The following is a 15385-nucleotide window of genomic DNA, read 5'->3' as shown; positions in this document are numbered from 1 at the left end:
GAAGAAAATAAGAAGTATGAATGGAGTAACCTGAGCAGTGCTTGATTAATAAAGGTGACAATGTTGCCTTTGCAATTACGTATTTATGATGATTTAGATCAATTTAATTGTTGTTTTAATTGCTTTTTCATTCCCTGGCATTGAATCAAAATTAGCACTGTCTACTTAATAAACAACTTGTAATTTCACTTTTTTAAATTGTTCTAATTATCCAGGTTAAATATGAACCTATAAAGTGATTTGTTGTTCCTCAGTAAGAGTCCAGGTAACGTGCTCTAAATGTTAAAAGGTTATCTATTCAGCTGCTCCCTTATTGTAAATGTCTTTATTCGTGTTGGAATATTAAGTACATAACACTAATAGGAAAGCTGTAGAGAGAGAGATTTGCACTGCAAGGAATTAGTAGTATCGTTTAAATGGCATTTAATATTTGTTTATATTTCTATATTGTTCATTCTGATTTCAGTTCCCCAGTGTACACAATATAATAACAATTGGGCTCACAAAAACAGAAATATGAGCTGTGTGTTAAAGACAGTAAAATACACCACTGTTAAGTAAAACATTGAACTTATTTTGTTCCACATGTCCAGCAGCTTGTTCTTCAGTTTTTTTGCAGTTTTCAATGTGCTGTATGTTTGATTTTGTTTCACAGAGGAGATCCTGCAGACCCACGTAGCCCACTGGTGGTCTCCAGATGGGCTGCGTTTGGCCTACATGACCATCAACGACACGCTGGTGCCAAAAATGGAGGTGCCGTTTTTCACAGGAACACCGTATCCCGCCAGCCTCGACTATCACTACCCGAAGGCAAGTTCTCCAGCACCAACACCTGTTGTATGGCTGAGTAAATACAAAGTGGCTATAACTCATATTTTCAATAATAAAAAATGTCCCAAATGACAATGTGAAAACAATGTGACAATGTTGAACATGGCAGATCTCCCAATTTGAATTATGAATGAAGAGTTCTTTTGGATGCCTCTTTTTCTGGAAGTAAAAATCCCATTAATTTTTTCCAATAAAAAATGTTAGCTGACTGATAGCTGGAGCGGTAGTGCTGCTTGGATCAGCATGAAACTCTCCCTGTTAAATCATCAGTTCAAATGATTAACATCTGCAGCACACAACATTTGGTTCCTTAAAGAGTCAAAGCTACAAGCTCGTGTACATTCAATTTGAAGTGGAAAGATGTTAACCGCAACTCCCAAGGTGCACTTTGTTAAGAAACAGCCAAACACTGAGCCACTTCATCCAGATGATTGTGTGGATTCACATTGATTATGATATTTACCTCTGTGATCTGAATGCAGGCTAATACAAACTGTGATGCGCAAAGAAGCAAATTAACCTTATTTAGGATGATGCGTCAGTGTTGTGTTCTTTCATTTGTTCAACTCATTACGGCTGCCCCCACCTGGCCATGAAATACATTTTTGCAGCTTCAAATATTCACATCATGTTTATATGGGGATTTTAATAGATAGAAACGTTTCAGTGAAATCCCGGCTGACCTGCAGTGTCTAATTTCCTCTTGTCCTTGCAGGCCGGGGAAGAAAACCCTGTGGTGCAGCTGTCGGTGGTGAGCCTCCACGGTCCCCTGCACACAGTGGTGATGAAGAAACCTGATGACCCGCGAATAGGGTGAGTGACAGTCTGAGGGTGCCTCGTTCAGTATGAAGTAACAAGCACCAAAAATCCCTGGAGCATTGTCTCCGAGGTAGAGGACACGGGGGATGTCGGAGGTGTGATGTGTTCTCACCTTCTGGATTTTCAGGAGGGAATATTATATCACCATGGTGAAATGGGCCACCAACACCAAACTGGCTGTCAACTGGCTGAACAGAGGCCAGAACAACTCCATCCTGACGCTGTGTGAGGCTACCACTGGAGTCTGCATTAAGGTAAAATGGAGTGTGAAATTTGCTGCCACTGTTTATGTCATGTTAAAGGATTATTCAGTGGTGTTCCCATTAAAAGACCAAAATATCAACATGGCTGACATGTTCCCTCATGTCTGTAAACATGGGCCTATATACACCAGTCCGTTGCTACAAATAGAGCAGCAAATCCACAGCTGAAAATAGGTCCTAACAAATGTGCTCTTAGTCCTGTTTGGGTAAAGTTCTTTCCACTAAATACGCTTGGAGGAAAGTTGAGAAACCCTTGTATCCATAAAATAGTCTGTAACATAAACATCTGTTAAAAGGCAAATTGTTTTCACACTGTGGTTTTGTACAGAGTAAATAAGACAAATATAGTGTTAATCTGTGATCTGTTAAGGTGTTAGAAATGTCATCTTTAAATTAAGACCAGCTACCTGTTTCCAGTCTTTGTTTTGAGCTAAACCAAGTGGCTCCTAGACGTACTCTAATATCTAATTGACAGATATGAGATGTAAAAAAAACAATAAAAAAAAAAAAAACATTCTTGTCTTACTTGGCGCTACAAATTGTCGAAGTTTTACATCTTCAGTACAACAAATGATCTTGGGTGCCATCAACAGGTTATGGAAATTGTACCAAGATACGGACCAACACAGTTGTTTTAGGTCTGTTCATAGGACTTGTTGACAAAAACATGAATGTAGAACATTAACAGAGCCATCCTTTAACTTTCGGGTAATTTCTTAAATGAAGCTTTCGACTCAGATCCTTTTGCTCATTTCAGAAACACGAGGATGAGAGTGACAGCTGGTTGCACCGTCAGGTATGTGATTAAAATACTGCTGCCCGGCTGTTGTGTAGCACGTTGGTTAAAAAACAGACTGTGTTTGCGCCATGTGTCTGAGCATAAACAAGTAAATAACAGGAGATACAAAAAGCCCTGCAGACACTTTAGGACACGCACAGCATTTTTTTTATGTCTCTTCTCTGCGCAGAATGAGCCGCCTCTCTTTTCCCAAGACGGACACAAGTTCTTCTTCACCAGGGCAATCCCACAGGGTGGGAGAGGAAAGTTTTTCCACATCTCTATGTCCACCTCAATGGTAAAAAAAAAAAAAAAAGGCTAAATTATCCTTGTTGTGTTAACATTTTTTTTTAACTTTGGTCTTAAAGTTTTAATGCGTTTACTTTCAGCCCAACACCAGCACAGACATCCTTCAGTCCCTGACCTCTGGAGACTGGGACGTCACCAGCGTCTTGGCCTACAACCATGAGAGGAACCTCATGTAAGACTTCCTGATTCTTTTGCGTTCACATCTTTAAAAGCCAGCGCAGTTGTTTTGGGATTTATTATGACTGTTTGGATGATTAACAGATACTTTCTGAGCACAGAGGACGACCCAAAACGACGGCACTTGTACAGGTATGATTGTAATAGACACTAACTGGGTGCTTCTGTGTTTTCTTCTTTGACTGCTGTTTAAAGTATGAAGTGACATTTACTCACCTCCATTTTACAGTGCCGACACAATCCCTCCATTTAACCGCTGCTGCCTGTCCTGCGAGTTCAAGTGCGGCTACGTGGACGTCTCATTCAGTCCCGACATACAGTACTTCTTACTGAACTGTAAAGGTGAGCGTCCTTTGCCTTGACTCTCTTGAGTGAAGCCTCTGCTCGTAACATCCGGCGGAAAGTTTCATGCTCCTGAGAATGAAGGTCTCCTGGGAGAGGCAGAAAGCCGCATTTAGTAAAAGGTGTAATTGAATTACCGCTCCACGTCGGATGGAGAGCTCGTATCGAACTGGACGTTAGCTGATAACCTCAAACTACTGCTGGATCCACCTGATTAGCCACAGAAATAAATGTCTTGTCTGACTAGATGCCAACAGTCATGTGAAGACTGCTGGCAGAGAGTGTGGCTTTCTGGTTTTGCTGGTTGGCATATGGAGAGGAGAGTTAGCTCAGTGATTAGTACTGTGTTGTCTACTAGATGTGTTCCTCAGAAGACACTCTGTCATTGTTTTTTTTGTTTTTTTTTTTTGTCTTTATGGCTTCAACACTGGGCAACAACATCAGGGTTTCTATGGCAGCTGATTTGTTTAGGGGGCTCGCTCAGGAGAGGAAAAGTGCCTGTGGCTTTCTTCATTAATTGGATCTTTGGAGAGTAGTTCCATTGTGAAATAATAAGCTACTTCCTCGTGGGACAGAAGTCGATTATCAACTGTAGAGCTGAGAGGCTGTTTCTGAAGTCTGTGAGAGAAATCATTCTGGTGCAGAGAAGGGTTGGGTTTCAGCGTCTTGATTGTAGATTTGTTGGAGGCATTTGAGCCTTTTATCAGTGTCTTCTTACATGATATTTTATCATGCCTATTGAATTACATTCTATTATTACATTTTTGTTCGGTGTATTTTTTGTTTTGTTTTTTTTATTTTGAATTGTTCTTTGTACTGTAGGTCCAGACATCCCAAGTGTGGCAGTCTACAGCACTGAGGACAAACAGAGTGAGTGTCGTCTCTGTAGTTTTGTGCGCCTACATCATCATGCATAACCAAATAAACCGAACTCACTTTTTTTTTTATTATTGATGAATATATTTGTCATTGAGAAATTTAAGCTTCTTTTTTTTCTGCAGAGGTGTTTGATGTGGAGACAAATGACAGAGTAAACAACACATACAACAGCATGCAGATGCCCCGGGTGGAGTACGAGACCATCACCATCGATGACTACAGTAAGTGTCCACAACCTAATAAAATAAAAGCAGTCCGTTTGTGTTGACCCTGTTTTTTTTCTGCCGCAGCGCTGACGATGCAGATTCTGAAGCCAGCTGGATTCATCGATACAGCCCACTACCCTTTACTGCTGCTTGTGTGAGTAGGATCTGTTCAGTTCTTTATGAAGCACAAAATATTAAAAGCACTTGAAAACTGCGATTAAAAAAAAAAATACTTTCATAAGTGTGTTACATCAAATTGTTTTTGCACTTTCCTAAATCTGGCGGGCTCAAAAGAATATGGGTCTCTAGTACACTGGATCCTACATTTCCCATAATGCAACTCCACTTTTAATAGATGCCTGGCTGCTAAATGCCCTCATCTTTTAAACTCCTGCCCTCAGTTTTAACGTAGGCTTGCCGTCCAGCTGGACTGACAAATATGTTTTGCTTGAAGGACTCGAATGATTTATGTAACTCTAAAATAGTTTGAGTTAATTTTCTGTCACTCAACCACTATAATCATGTTAGAGTATAATAACTAGAATACAATATAGACCAGAATACCCTACATCAGATGTCACATTTGTAAAACATTTTCGGTTATTTAATAAAATCCTGTACGAAGTTGGTTCCACTCTGTGGTCATGTTTATGGCTTGGTGGTGTTTTATTGAACTGCTCTGCATTGCAAGGTTTTTCTGTTATTTTGTCCACTCCTTCTATCTTGTGCAAAATAATTCAGAATACAGTACGTCACCTTTGCTCTGATAGATTTTCGCATTTTGGTTTTGACCAAACAGTAACACCACTGTTACAATACTACTATTAGTCTCCGAGCAAAAAGTCACTCCTTAAAGTTGACCGTCATGCGGCCTGTTTGTTCCCCCAGCGACGGTACGCCCGGTGGGCAGATGGTGACGGAGCAGTTCCAGGTGGACTGGGCCACAGTTCTGGTTAGCAGCTTCAGCACCATCGTCATCCGCTTCGACGGCCACGGCAGCGGCTTTCAGGGCACCAACCTGCTCCACAATGTCCGCAGGAGACTGGGCCAACAGGAGGAGCTGGACCAGCTGCAGGCTCTCAGGTCCGTCTTTTACTGCAGCTGCGAGTGTGATTGGAACTGAAGGGCTGAGTCGTTTTTAATTAATTTTCTTTCATTTTCAGGTTCATATCCAAAGAGGCTTACATTGATAAGAATCGGATGGGAGTTTACGGAAAGGTAATCTTTAGTTAGCTGCAAGCCTACGTAGGAATAAAGCTCACATTTGAAATAATCATCAGAAAGTGGATTTAAATAGACTTGTTGACATGTTTCTGCGTCCCTGTCTGTGCTCAGGCCTACGGGGGATATTTAGCGACTATGCTTTTGAGCTCTGAGGAGTTTAATGAGCTGAAATGTGGAACAGCAGTCTCCCCCATCACAGATTTTGAGCTTTATGGTATAATTTTTTTTGATATATTCTTCTACTTCGGATGCCTTAAAGTGTCCAAAGGCGGCCAATCTTTCTAACCCTGGCTTTCTCTTTTCCAAATTGCAGCATCTGCGTTTTCGGAACGATACCTCGGTGCAAAGACAGACTCCCGAGTATACACTGTAAAGTATCCACTTTTCTTTCTCCTTTTCCAAATCATGCATCGAGATGTTTACTCCAAGTGTGCAGAGAGGGAGTTCATTATAAAACAAAAACATTGATGACATGATGAATCTGTCTCTCTTTTTTTGTTGTTGTTGTTCTTCCAGGTGGCAAATTTAGCACACAGAGCGGGTCAGCTGCTGGAGAAACAGTACTTAATAATTCACCCTACTGCTGATGGTAACACTTTTTTTTTTTCTAACTACTGCAGTGAGTGAAACGATATCTTTCTGTGCTCTGAATCTAACATGGATCTCATATTCTCTGCCACAGAAAAGGTTCACTTCCAGCACACAGCCAAATTTATCAACCATTTAATCAGCGAGAAGGCCAATTACACTTTACAGGTGAGCTGCAGTTTGTGAAATCACTCGGGGAAATAAAGAATGTGTCTGCTATGTTTTCTGAAATGAAAACACCTTTATGGAGCTCATAGCTGACAAATCAGTCCAGAAAATAATTCATTCATTTCTTATTTATTCCGCTGAGGATAATTCACCAAATTCTCCACAAACAGAGGAAAGATTGCTTCCCAAGGTCAAAAATGAGCCGAAATACCTGTAGGTTTAAGTTTGCTGTTAAGACAGATCAAATAAATTGAATGGCATTTTTCTCCTTTTTTTATAGGCCTACTAAATAGTTTGAGTAAACAAAAAGTGAATGATACTTCAATATTAAAATATGTGTTTAGTTTAGTTGCTGCACAGTATAGATCAGAGGGGTGTACTACAAAGTGAGATTATTGGGTTAGCGAGGTATGTTGAGACTAATGCGTGGGTAGTCAGTGTCACGAAGGTGGCTCTGTTTTAAACTGGCTGGATCACCATGGTAACTTAACCTGCTTGGGACCAGGTTAAGTTTGCAGCATATGTTGGAGATATCAGATCAAAACGTAAGAAAGTACCGTCTAGTGTCCAATCAGTTCTCTCTGAAATATGTCATCACTAATCGGAGAAGATCCCGTGGAGCTCGGTGAGACAGTCAGACAGTCCTCTGAGGGGGACAGATTGTTTACAGACTGACAAACATCTGTCTTTCCCTGTTGATTTTTGAGATATAGATTAATATCATTGTTTTTTTTTATATACGCATAGACTCTCTCCATAGACTTCAATGTAAAATAGCGTTACAAAACCAATCCGTTGTAAACCTCCGGATCAAAATTACTTTAAAAATGACACGGCGGCATTATATCTAGGGGTCATATTTAACTCTACCTGCCATGAAACACCTGGATAGATAAAAAAAAAAAAAAATTTAAAGTTGAATTTGATCCCTCCTTATTCAAGTCAGTTCAGTCTTCCCTCCTGTAGAGGGGTTTCACAGAGCTATTCCTTCTATCAGGGTTCTTTTAAGATATAACTGGGGCAAAAACAGAGAGAAGAGTTTTCCACATCATTGTTGGTGCAAATAACTACACAGCAACTCTTCTGCATAGCGTTATTATTTAAACCGGTTAGTTAGTTTAAAGCAGGAATTTTGGAGAAGAGTCTCAACTTTCTAAGATTTCCCGTTGCTGTCAATGCAGCGCAATGTCAATGTTGTTTTTTTTGAGGAGAGCCCGCCCCGGATGACGAAATGCCGGTCTGCTCTATGAACGCACCGCCCTGTATTTACCTCCAGATCTACCCAGACGAGGGACACTTCCTGCACAGCGAGGGCGCACGGCAGCACCTGAGCCAATCCCTGGTCAACTTCTTCGAGGAGTGTTTCCGGGTGCCGGAGGTCCCGACGGACGACCAGCAGGACGTCAACGAGGACGACAGTTAAACCGGATCCGACGTGAGCCAGCTCCGGCCAGCGACTACAGCACAATATGCAAACAGATCTTTCTTTTTTTTTTTTAACCCAATCCAACCACACCACCTGCCGCCCAATCTGATTGGAGCTCTAATCTGAAGCGCAGCACCCGCGTGTGCAAAAAAAAAAAAAAAAAAAAAAAAAAAAAAAAAGGGGCCCCCCCTCTCTGCCGACATCCCCTCTCAAGCAGTCAGACGAGAGGTCGAGTAAATCTCAGATGTGGACAGTCACGCCTCCCTGCGACTGGAATAGATGGAGCAGTGCGGCCTCTAGTGGACAAACAGAGGATCAACATAGGATCCATTGAGCAGTGCGCCTGCACTCCCAGCGCTTTGCAGCACAAAATATTCCCCCGTGAAGAATAATTATGTTGAGATTTAACTTTTAAAAGGCCGCCACTTTCTGATAACCTTGCCAACTAACTTACTGATTATTGTGTTCATGAGTATGATTATTGCTACTTGTTTCTCAGAATTTCTGTCCCGTCTTACAGTTGTACCGTGTCTGAGTGGACGCCTGGCTGCACCAGTCCTTAGTTGCTTTACGGAACGAAGGCACAATGTTTAACTTGTGTTTGCCCCCACCCCCATGAAAAAAAAGAAAAGAAGAGAAAACGGTATAAAATCATGTTTCCTTCTCACATTTCTGAATTGAACTCTTCTTTTAGTCACTGTGCCTTACTGTGGGTCAAATGTTCACGTTAGGAGCCCACACCACGCTAAAAAAAAAAAAAAAAGAGAAGCAAATATGGAAAGGCCTTGCAAAGGTTTGGCACATTTTATCTCAAAACCGTGGAAGGCATTGAATTTAACTGCTTGAAAGATAGTATTATATACTGACACAAAAAAGGTAAAGAATATTTAGTTTGCAGTTTCTTTATGTTTACCATCCAAACTGGCGGACCAGTGAGTTTACTAAGCTGAATTTTCCTTATTTTGTGAATTACTTTTGACAGCTTTGTGTGTTACAGACTCTCTCATGTCACTTGTTAGTATTGTCAGTGGTTTCTAGTCAGCTGATGTACAAAGTGTATAAAACTTATATTGTTTAAGTCTTTATGTTGTATGTGCAACTTGTATATAAAGCATTTTGAAATGTATCTTTGCTTTGCTCCATCTGTGACCTCATCTCTTCTTCGTCGGATAATTTGATCTACTTTACCTGATCCAGTATGCCCCCTGGTGGGCAGTACAAGTATTGTAGTTCAATTTAGGACCAGCAATAGACATCAGAGCAGGAAAAGCACAGATATTACTGATAGCATTTGACAATGTTAGCTCTGCTGGCTCTGTGTATTCAAGTGTCCCAGTAAGACGATGATAGAAAGGTAATGAACTGCACTGTACCGGTACCCTAAAACTCAAAACACCAGGGCTTCTTTGTAAATGCCACTAATTAAATAGCACCACGACTGAAAACAAATGTAATTATTACTGAACTTATAGTGCAGAAATATATTAATATTTTACTTTGAAAATCCTCTGAGTTTGTGAGGTTCAACTCAAACTGAATTGAATAAAATTGCAAAACTTGACATTTTAATTTCAGAGTAATTCTAACTCGAAACAAACCTAGGTTGTTTTCTTAGTGAAACGTTTCGATGTCAGACATTCAGGGTTAAATTTCAACATTAAGTTTTCGGTAGTAACTTTAAGAGTAGACTTGTAACATTAAATCCACTGACAGTTTAAGCATTAAGTATAATGCAACAGCCCCCTCCCCCCCTGCAATATATTCTACTTTTGAAGCCATTAGTGTTCAGTTATTCAGTCGGATTGAGAGATGTCGATTTATTTAATTGGTCATTTTGGAGACTTTAATTTGTGATTCTGTTGAACTGTGCTGGGTTATACCGAGAAGTGTTTCTAATATTTTGTTTTACCCGTTACATTTAAATGGGCGGGGGCCAAAGTATCAAGAACACCTCTCGGTATAACCCAGTGCAGTTCAACATAAATTAGTCTCCAAAATGACCGATTAAATAAATCAACATCTTTCGTAATCAGCTAGAAGAACAACTGAACATTTCAATCGTCATGAAGGGAGGATTTCTTGCTGGGCTGTTCGCAAAATTGAAGGTCATTCTTTGATTCTGTACCTCAAAGCAAAAAAAACAAAAAAAAAAAAAAGATGCATGGACATTTGCCATTGACAAAATTTATTTCCAGTGTTTCAGGAGTCTGTGCACACCCCTCACAATCGGAGGAACACCGCATTGATTAAAATGGTCCAGCTCAATCAGGTGTCCTCGTCCCGCAGGGGAACCTCTCCCCACAGAAAAGTACCAAACTGCCCACAGCACCCACTCAGGCCGCGTAGGCGTCACGCTCATCTCACAATACTGTACTTAATCCTGCAATCTGATGGAAATGAAAAGTAAAGCAGCTAAAACATGGCATTTATATGTACATTTAAGTTACTTATTTTACAATGAATATTTAAAATTCAAGTTCTGTTAAAATCAAAAAATGAAAAACAGGAGAGGAAAAAAACAAAACAAAAGTGTATAAAACATTAAGACCAGAGTGGAATGCCTAAGGAATGGAAGCTCGGCATTTTCTGAACCTGTAGAATGACTGAGTCGACAATGAAAATGTCATTCACAGTAACATCTTCGTGTGTCTCAATAAAGACAATATGGCACCCTTAACATTTCATTGTGAGGCACTTTCTTTTGTGAAGAAACATGATTTTTCTGATTCGATTAGCCAGTTTTTCTTCTACTTCCAGCTTTCCTTTATTTTGCCCGTCGCCGACAGATGTGTGAACCACGAACACTAAAACACAGTTGAACATCTGCATCAAGAGGGATGTTGTTCACTGCTCTTTAAACCACAATGCAGGGATGAATAAAAACTATATTCACGTTTGCATAAAGTCCAGTGTCTCCTTGTCACATTTGTACCTTTGGGAAGGCCCCTTTGACAGCAGAGAGCTAGTAGGCAGTCACGCACAGGCTGTACCAAAAAAAACAAAACCTATTCAAGTACACAGAAAAATAGGAATATGTACACTTTAGAATGAAACACAAGCATCTAAAGCTTTTAGTCAGTATTACAGCAAGCATGTCTGTACATTCTTCATTTGGTTACCGACAGACTCACTGACTGAGCATCTCAACTTTCTTTACACAAAAATAGCTCCTCTGCAATACTAAAAAAATCTCTTTCACTACTTCCTATTCATCCTAAGCCAGTTCATCCTTAAAGCCACTTAGCTAAACCTCGAAACAATCTTAACTCGAGTTGTTCACACTTCATTGATCATACTTCACAAGCTCATCGTTTCATGAGCGACGGGGTCCTTTCAGCATAACAGGGATTTGCATCAGGAGGGAGGAAATCCTCCTGCTGAGCAAATCCCAGTCATTTGTCAATAAAAAATAAAAATAAAATAAAAAATACACTAAAAACTAAAACGATATAAACAACATTTTGTTCCATGCCTTATACATGAGCAAGATCAACCATCCCCGTGTGCAGTAATTCTCTTTTCACGCACGCACACACGCGAGACGGCCTTTGTACAACATGCTCATTCACGAACGTTGGTCACACAACAGACACGACACTGACAAGACTCCCGAGTACGTACACATCTCACAGACGGACGAAACACGCGCAGTCACGCGGTCCGACACCTCTCACAGGTACTGATAGAAGCGCGAATGGACCACCTGGGAGCCGGTGAGTTTATGCGGGTGAGCGGTGGCAGAAAGGCTCAGATTTTTACTGTGGGGGACGTCCCCGTTCAACGCCTCCGCCGGGCGACGGGGGAGTTCAGAGGAGGACGAAGCTCCGAGGTTACGAGAGTGGGCGCTGCACGGCGCCCCCTGCTGTTCGGGGAGGTCCAGGCTGACTTCGGGATTGCTGGTACGGTGGCGCTCGCGAGCAATCCAGTCCCCGATGGAGAAGTCCTGAGAGCTGCACTTGGGTTTCAGCCGGTCCACGGCTGACAGCTCCGACCGCGAGCCCGAACCGATGTCCGCCTGCTGCGGCCAGTCCCCCAAAACAGACAGCTCCGCAAAGTCTCTCTGACCGCCCATCGTGTGTCTGCGCCTGATGTTCTTCTTCTTACTGCGGCCCTCCGGGGACCGACTCCTCTGGCTGCCCACACCAAACATGTCGTCCACAGACGTCCGCAGACGCACCTTCAGTCGGTCCGTGATCTTCAGCTTCCACGCCGGCTCCGCCTTGTCCAGCTCGCTGCGGGACGAGGAGCTGAGGCTCCCGGTGGACGGACCTTTAACCGACCCCAGGACACGGGACAGTCTGTTGGAATCTTTATCGCTCCGAGCGCCGTCCAGTGACGACTCGCTGCCGGTCTTCTGTTGGGCAGCTTTCTTTCTGGAGAGCGTGTCGCACTCGATGAGTCGGTGCGAGGCGAGCGGTCGGGGAGCTTCCTGCAGGTCTCGCTGATCGGCTTTGCCGACAGTGAACACCGACAGGTCACTCTCGCTGTCCGTCTCCATCGGCCTTCCCTCGCTGATGAGCTCGCTTCTCTCGTCGTCTGCATCTTCTCCGCCCCTGCTCTCAGACACGGACTGCACCTCCGGACTGAGGGTGCTGAGCTCGGCTCCCGTCAGGAAGGTCATGGAGGAAGTGGTGGAGTAGTCCGAGGTGATGGAGCAAACCTCGGCTCCCGGCCCGCTGGGGCACGCCTCCGCGCCCGGAGCCACCACCCTGCCACGCCTCGCTCTGGGCCCCGACGCCTGGGAGCTGGTGCTGTTCATCGTACCGAGGTCGGACACGGTGTCGTCGTAGGTGGACGGCGGGTCCGACAGAGAGGACTGGTGAGCCATCGGCATGCGGTAGTGGAGGTTTGGGGAATGGGAAGGCGAGGCGTAGGGGGAGCCGGGCGGGAGGGTGGAGGCAATGTGTTCTGGAGGCAGGGAGAGAGAGGGCTGCGACATCAGGCTGCTGGAGAGAGACTCCTTCCTGTTGGCGGTGTCCAGCTGCTCCTCAGAGCTGTTCCTGTGCTTCTCTTCTTTCTCGCTGGTTTCATCCGTCTGCCCCCCCTCCTCCTCCTCCTCCTCCTCCTCTTCCTCGGTCCGGCTGCCCGGGGACCACGGAGGCTGCTGCTGGCTCTCCTCTGGCGGCTCCTTCTTGGTGAACACAGGGTCCAAGTCGTCGTCTGAACTACTGGGATGAGCTTTGTCCTTGGGCTTCTTGCGTTTGCGGTTGGCGAAGAAGGAGGAGCGCAGCATTTCTTTGCTACACTGATCCTTCCCTGACCCCCACAAGCTCTGCTGACACACAACCAAGGCCGCGTTAGACGACTTGTCAAAGACTTTAGATTACAAAACCAGCAAAGACGGAGAAATTCAATATTTACCTTTGATTTGGAGGAGTCACTACATGCTGAGTCTGCATCAAAGAGAAGAGAGTCATTAGTAAGAGTCTGGCGGCTCAACGACTTTATCAAAGCAGGCAACAAGATACAGAAAGAGAGGAGGCAGATTTAAAGTTGGCTCAGTGAAATTGACAAGATATGATGAATTGAATGAGAGCAGCTACACGAGAGCAGATGACACATTGTTGGTCAGCGCGAGAGAGAGAGAGAGAGAGAGAGAGAGAGAGAGAGAGAGAGAGAGAGAGACGACGAGTGACCACACCAAGTGGGAGAGGGAGAAGTGGAGGAAGCGCAAGAAGAGGCCTGAGATGACGGATGAGGAGAAAGGAAGTGAAAACCCGGCAGTAAACCAAGACACAGAAAAGCAGCTCATGCTCATGTATCGATGGAACGACGGCACATCACGGACAAACACGCCAGTCACAGAGCATCACACGTGGCCACCAATCAGCCGTAGGCATTCTTTCCCAACTCAAAAGACACCACAGAGGAGAGGGGAGTGACGAGTTCGCTCTGACTGAGAGACGTCGGGGACCTGAGCTGAACAGATCAGTGGGTTTCGTGTTGTCGATACAGCCGCTGCAGGCAAGCGTCAGTGTCACGGGAGGTTGCTCTTACTGCGAGGTGGATTAACTCCCGTGGTGCAATTTAACGTGTACATGTCGCGTCACTATCAACAACATAAAAGGCAAAACAAAGAGTTCACAAAACGTTCTCGTCTCGCTGTTCGAGGGTGGAAAACATGCAAACTTGACGCTGACAAAGACGAGCACAGCAACGGCACCTTTCGACCAGAACGTTACAGGAACTGTGGAGCCACAAGAACTAAACTCGGGAACAAAAAAAGCGCCATTTGATTCCTGCCTGCGTTTCAAACCACATCCAGAAGTATCAATTTGACAAATCAGTCCAATAATTATGAAAAAAAAAAAAATCATTTCATTTCTTCACGTGTTAAAGCTTTACGATGACCAGTGACATTTAAATCTACAGCACGGGACTGTTACTTAGTAAATGTGCGAGTATTTGACAGTATAGAGAGTTTTTAAATCTGGTGTCTGGCGAGACGTTTCTACGCTGCCTGGATGAAAAGTGCGATCTGGGTAAGCACGTGCACCAGAAGCTTCCGCTGGCCGAGCAGGCTAACTTCCACTTTAGTTTCATGCAATAGATATATAGATAAATAGAGATCAAATAATCCAAACATGCAGCTCCCGGAGGCTTTCCAAATGTTATTAACTCGCGAGCGCGAGTTGCGAAATAATTTATCCATCGTTTCACAGCTGCAATAGCAGCTCGGAAGAAGCTGCAGCGGAGCCGTTGACTCGAGCACGTGTTGACCGTTTTTCAAATACTCTCAGTGGCAGAGGAGAGAGACTAAAGTTCCTCACTGCAGGTTTAAGTGGACGTCACTAATGGACGCGAAGAAAAGGTGAAGGAAAAAAAAAAAAAAACAACAGCTGAAAACTCGGTTGCACTCGTTTTAAAAGAAGGAAAAAAAAAAAAAAACTTTCTTTAGAGACTTGTCACGAAGCTGACGGCTTAATTTTGTTTAGAAATGTAAAATGTGACATAAATTGTTCGACTAACATTGTTAGGGGTGGGATTCGGTGCTTGCTCACCGTGCGGATGAAGTTTTGAGTAAGTTGTGACATTTGACACTGCAAAGTTGCCCTAACATTTGAGAAAGTACTACTCTTTGAGCTTGATGTTTCTGACACTGAAAACTACAGGAAAGAAAGTGAATTCAGTCACTGGTCTGCAGGTAAAGTTCCTGAAATAATTCTTGGGACTCCTAAAAGTTCCTGTGGTGGAAATGGGCTATTGTTGTTATTATTATTATTATTATTATTATTATTATCATTATCTAATTTAGGTGAGTGTATCGGTGCGAGGTTGGGTAGAAAGACTGTGAGTGACACGTTAGTGATCGATGTAAATGCCAAACATTATGCGGTAGGAGATGAGGAAGTAGGTGGAAATGTTGGTCTATAAT

At 43.3% G+C, this 15385-nt stretch overlaps 2 protein-coding genes across 13 annotated transcripts in view; one reads left to right on the top strand and one right to left on the bottom strand.

Annotated features, from left to right (window-relative positions):
* The window catches only part of LOC138617227 (A-type potassium channel modulatory protein DPP6-like), a 77419-nt gene extending 69199 nt beyond the window's left edge, over window positions 1-8220 (top strand). For 3 of the 4 annotated variants that reach the window (XM_069692014.1, XM_069692015.1, XM_069692013.1), the window contains 18 exons: window positions 656-810; window positions 1547-1644; window positions 1778-1904; window positions 2671-2709; window positions 2882-2989; window positions 3081-3172; window positions 3262-3309; window positions 3407-3519; window positions 4342-4389; window positions 4521-4619; window positions 4689-4758; window positions 5493-5687; window positions 5768-5822; window positions 5940-6042; window positions 6142-6197; window positions 6345-6417; window positions 6511-6584; window positions 7861-8219. In XM_069692014.1, the coding sequence (XP_069548115.1) occupies window positions 656-810; window positions 1547-1644; window positions 1778-1904; window positions 2671-2709; window positions 2882-2989; window positions 3081-3172; window positions 3262-3309; window positions 3407-3519; window positions 4342-4389; window positions 4521-4619; window positions 4689-4758; window positions 5493-5687; window positions 5768-5822; window positions 5940-6042; window positions 6142-6197; window positions 6345-6417; window positions 6511-6584; window positions 7861-8007 (1700 nt within the window). In that variant the 3' untranslated portion in view covers window positions 8008-8219. Of the gene's footprint in view, window positions 1-655; window positions 811-1546; window positions 1645-1777; window positions 1905-2670; window positions 2710-2881; window positions 2990-3080; window positions 3173-3261; window positions 3310-3406; window positions 3520-4341; window positions 4390-4520; window positions 4620-4688; window positions 4759-5492; window positions 5688-5767; window positions 5823-5939; window positions 6043-6141; window positions 6198-6344; window positions 6418-6510; window positions 6585-7860 lie in introns of all 4 variants that reach the window. The other variant, XM_069692011.1, reaches the window with a different exon arrangement.
* Window positions 8221-10457: 2237 nt separating this feature from the next.
* The window catches only part of arhgap21b (Rho GTPase activating protein 21b), a 36228-nt gene continuing 31300 nt past the window's right edge, over window positions 10458-15385 (bottom strand). For 5 of the 9 annotated variants that reach the window (XM_069692002.1, XM_069692005.1, XM_069692004.1 and 2 more), the window contains 2 exons: window positions 13372-13403; window positions 10458-13285 (listed from right to left, as the gene is read on the bottom strand). In XM_069692002.1, the coding sequence (XP_069548103.1) occupies window positions 11681-13285; window positions 13372-13403 (1637 nt within the window). In that variant the 3' untranslated portion in view covers window positions 10458-11680. The remainder of the gene's footprint in view (window positions 13286-13371; window positions 13404-15385) is intronic. The other 4 variants (XM_069692003.1, XM_069692010.1, XM_069692009.1 and 1 more) reach the window with 1 other exon arrangement.

The sequence above is a fragment of the Brachyistius frenatus genome, unplaced genomic scaffold (assembly GCF_029030835.1).
Source record: "Brachyistius frenatus isolate BFR_SWC_R1_liver_20210118 unplaced genomic scaffold, ASM2903083v1 Contig_12, whole genome shotgun sequence".
Classification (NCBI taxonomy): domain Eukaryota; kingdom Metazoa; phylum Chordata; class Actinopteri; family Embiotocidae; genus Brachyistius; species Brachyistius frenatus.
Note: the sequence above shows the minus strand (reverse complement) of the source record. Positions and strands in the feature narration are given on the sequence as shown.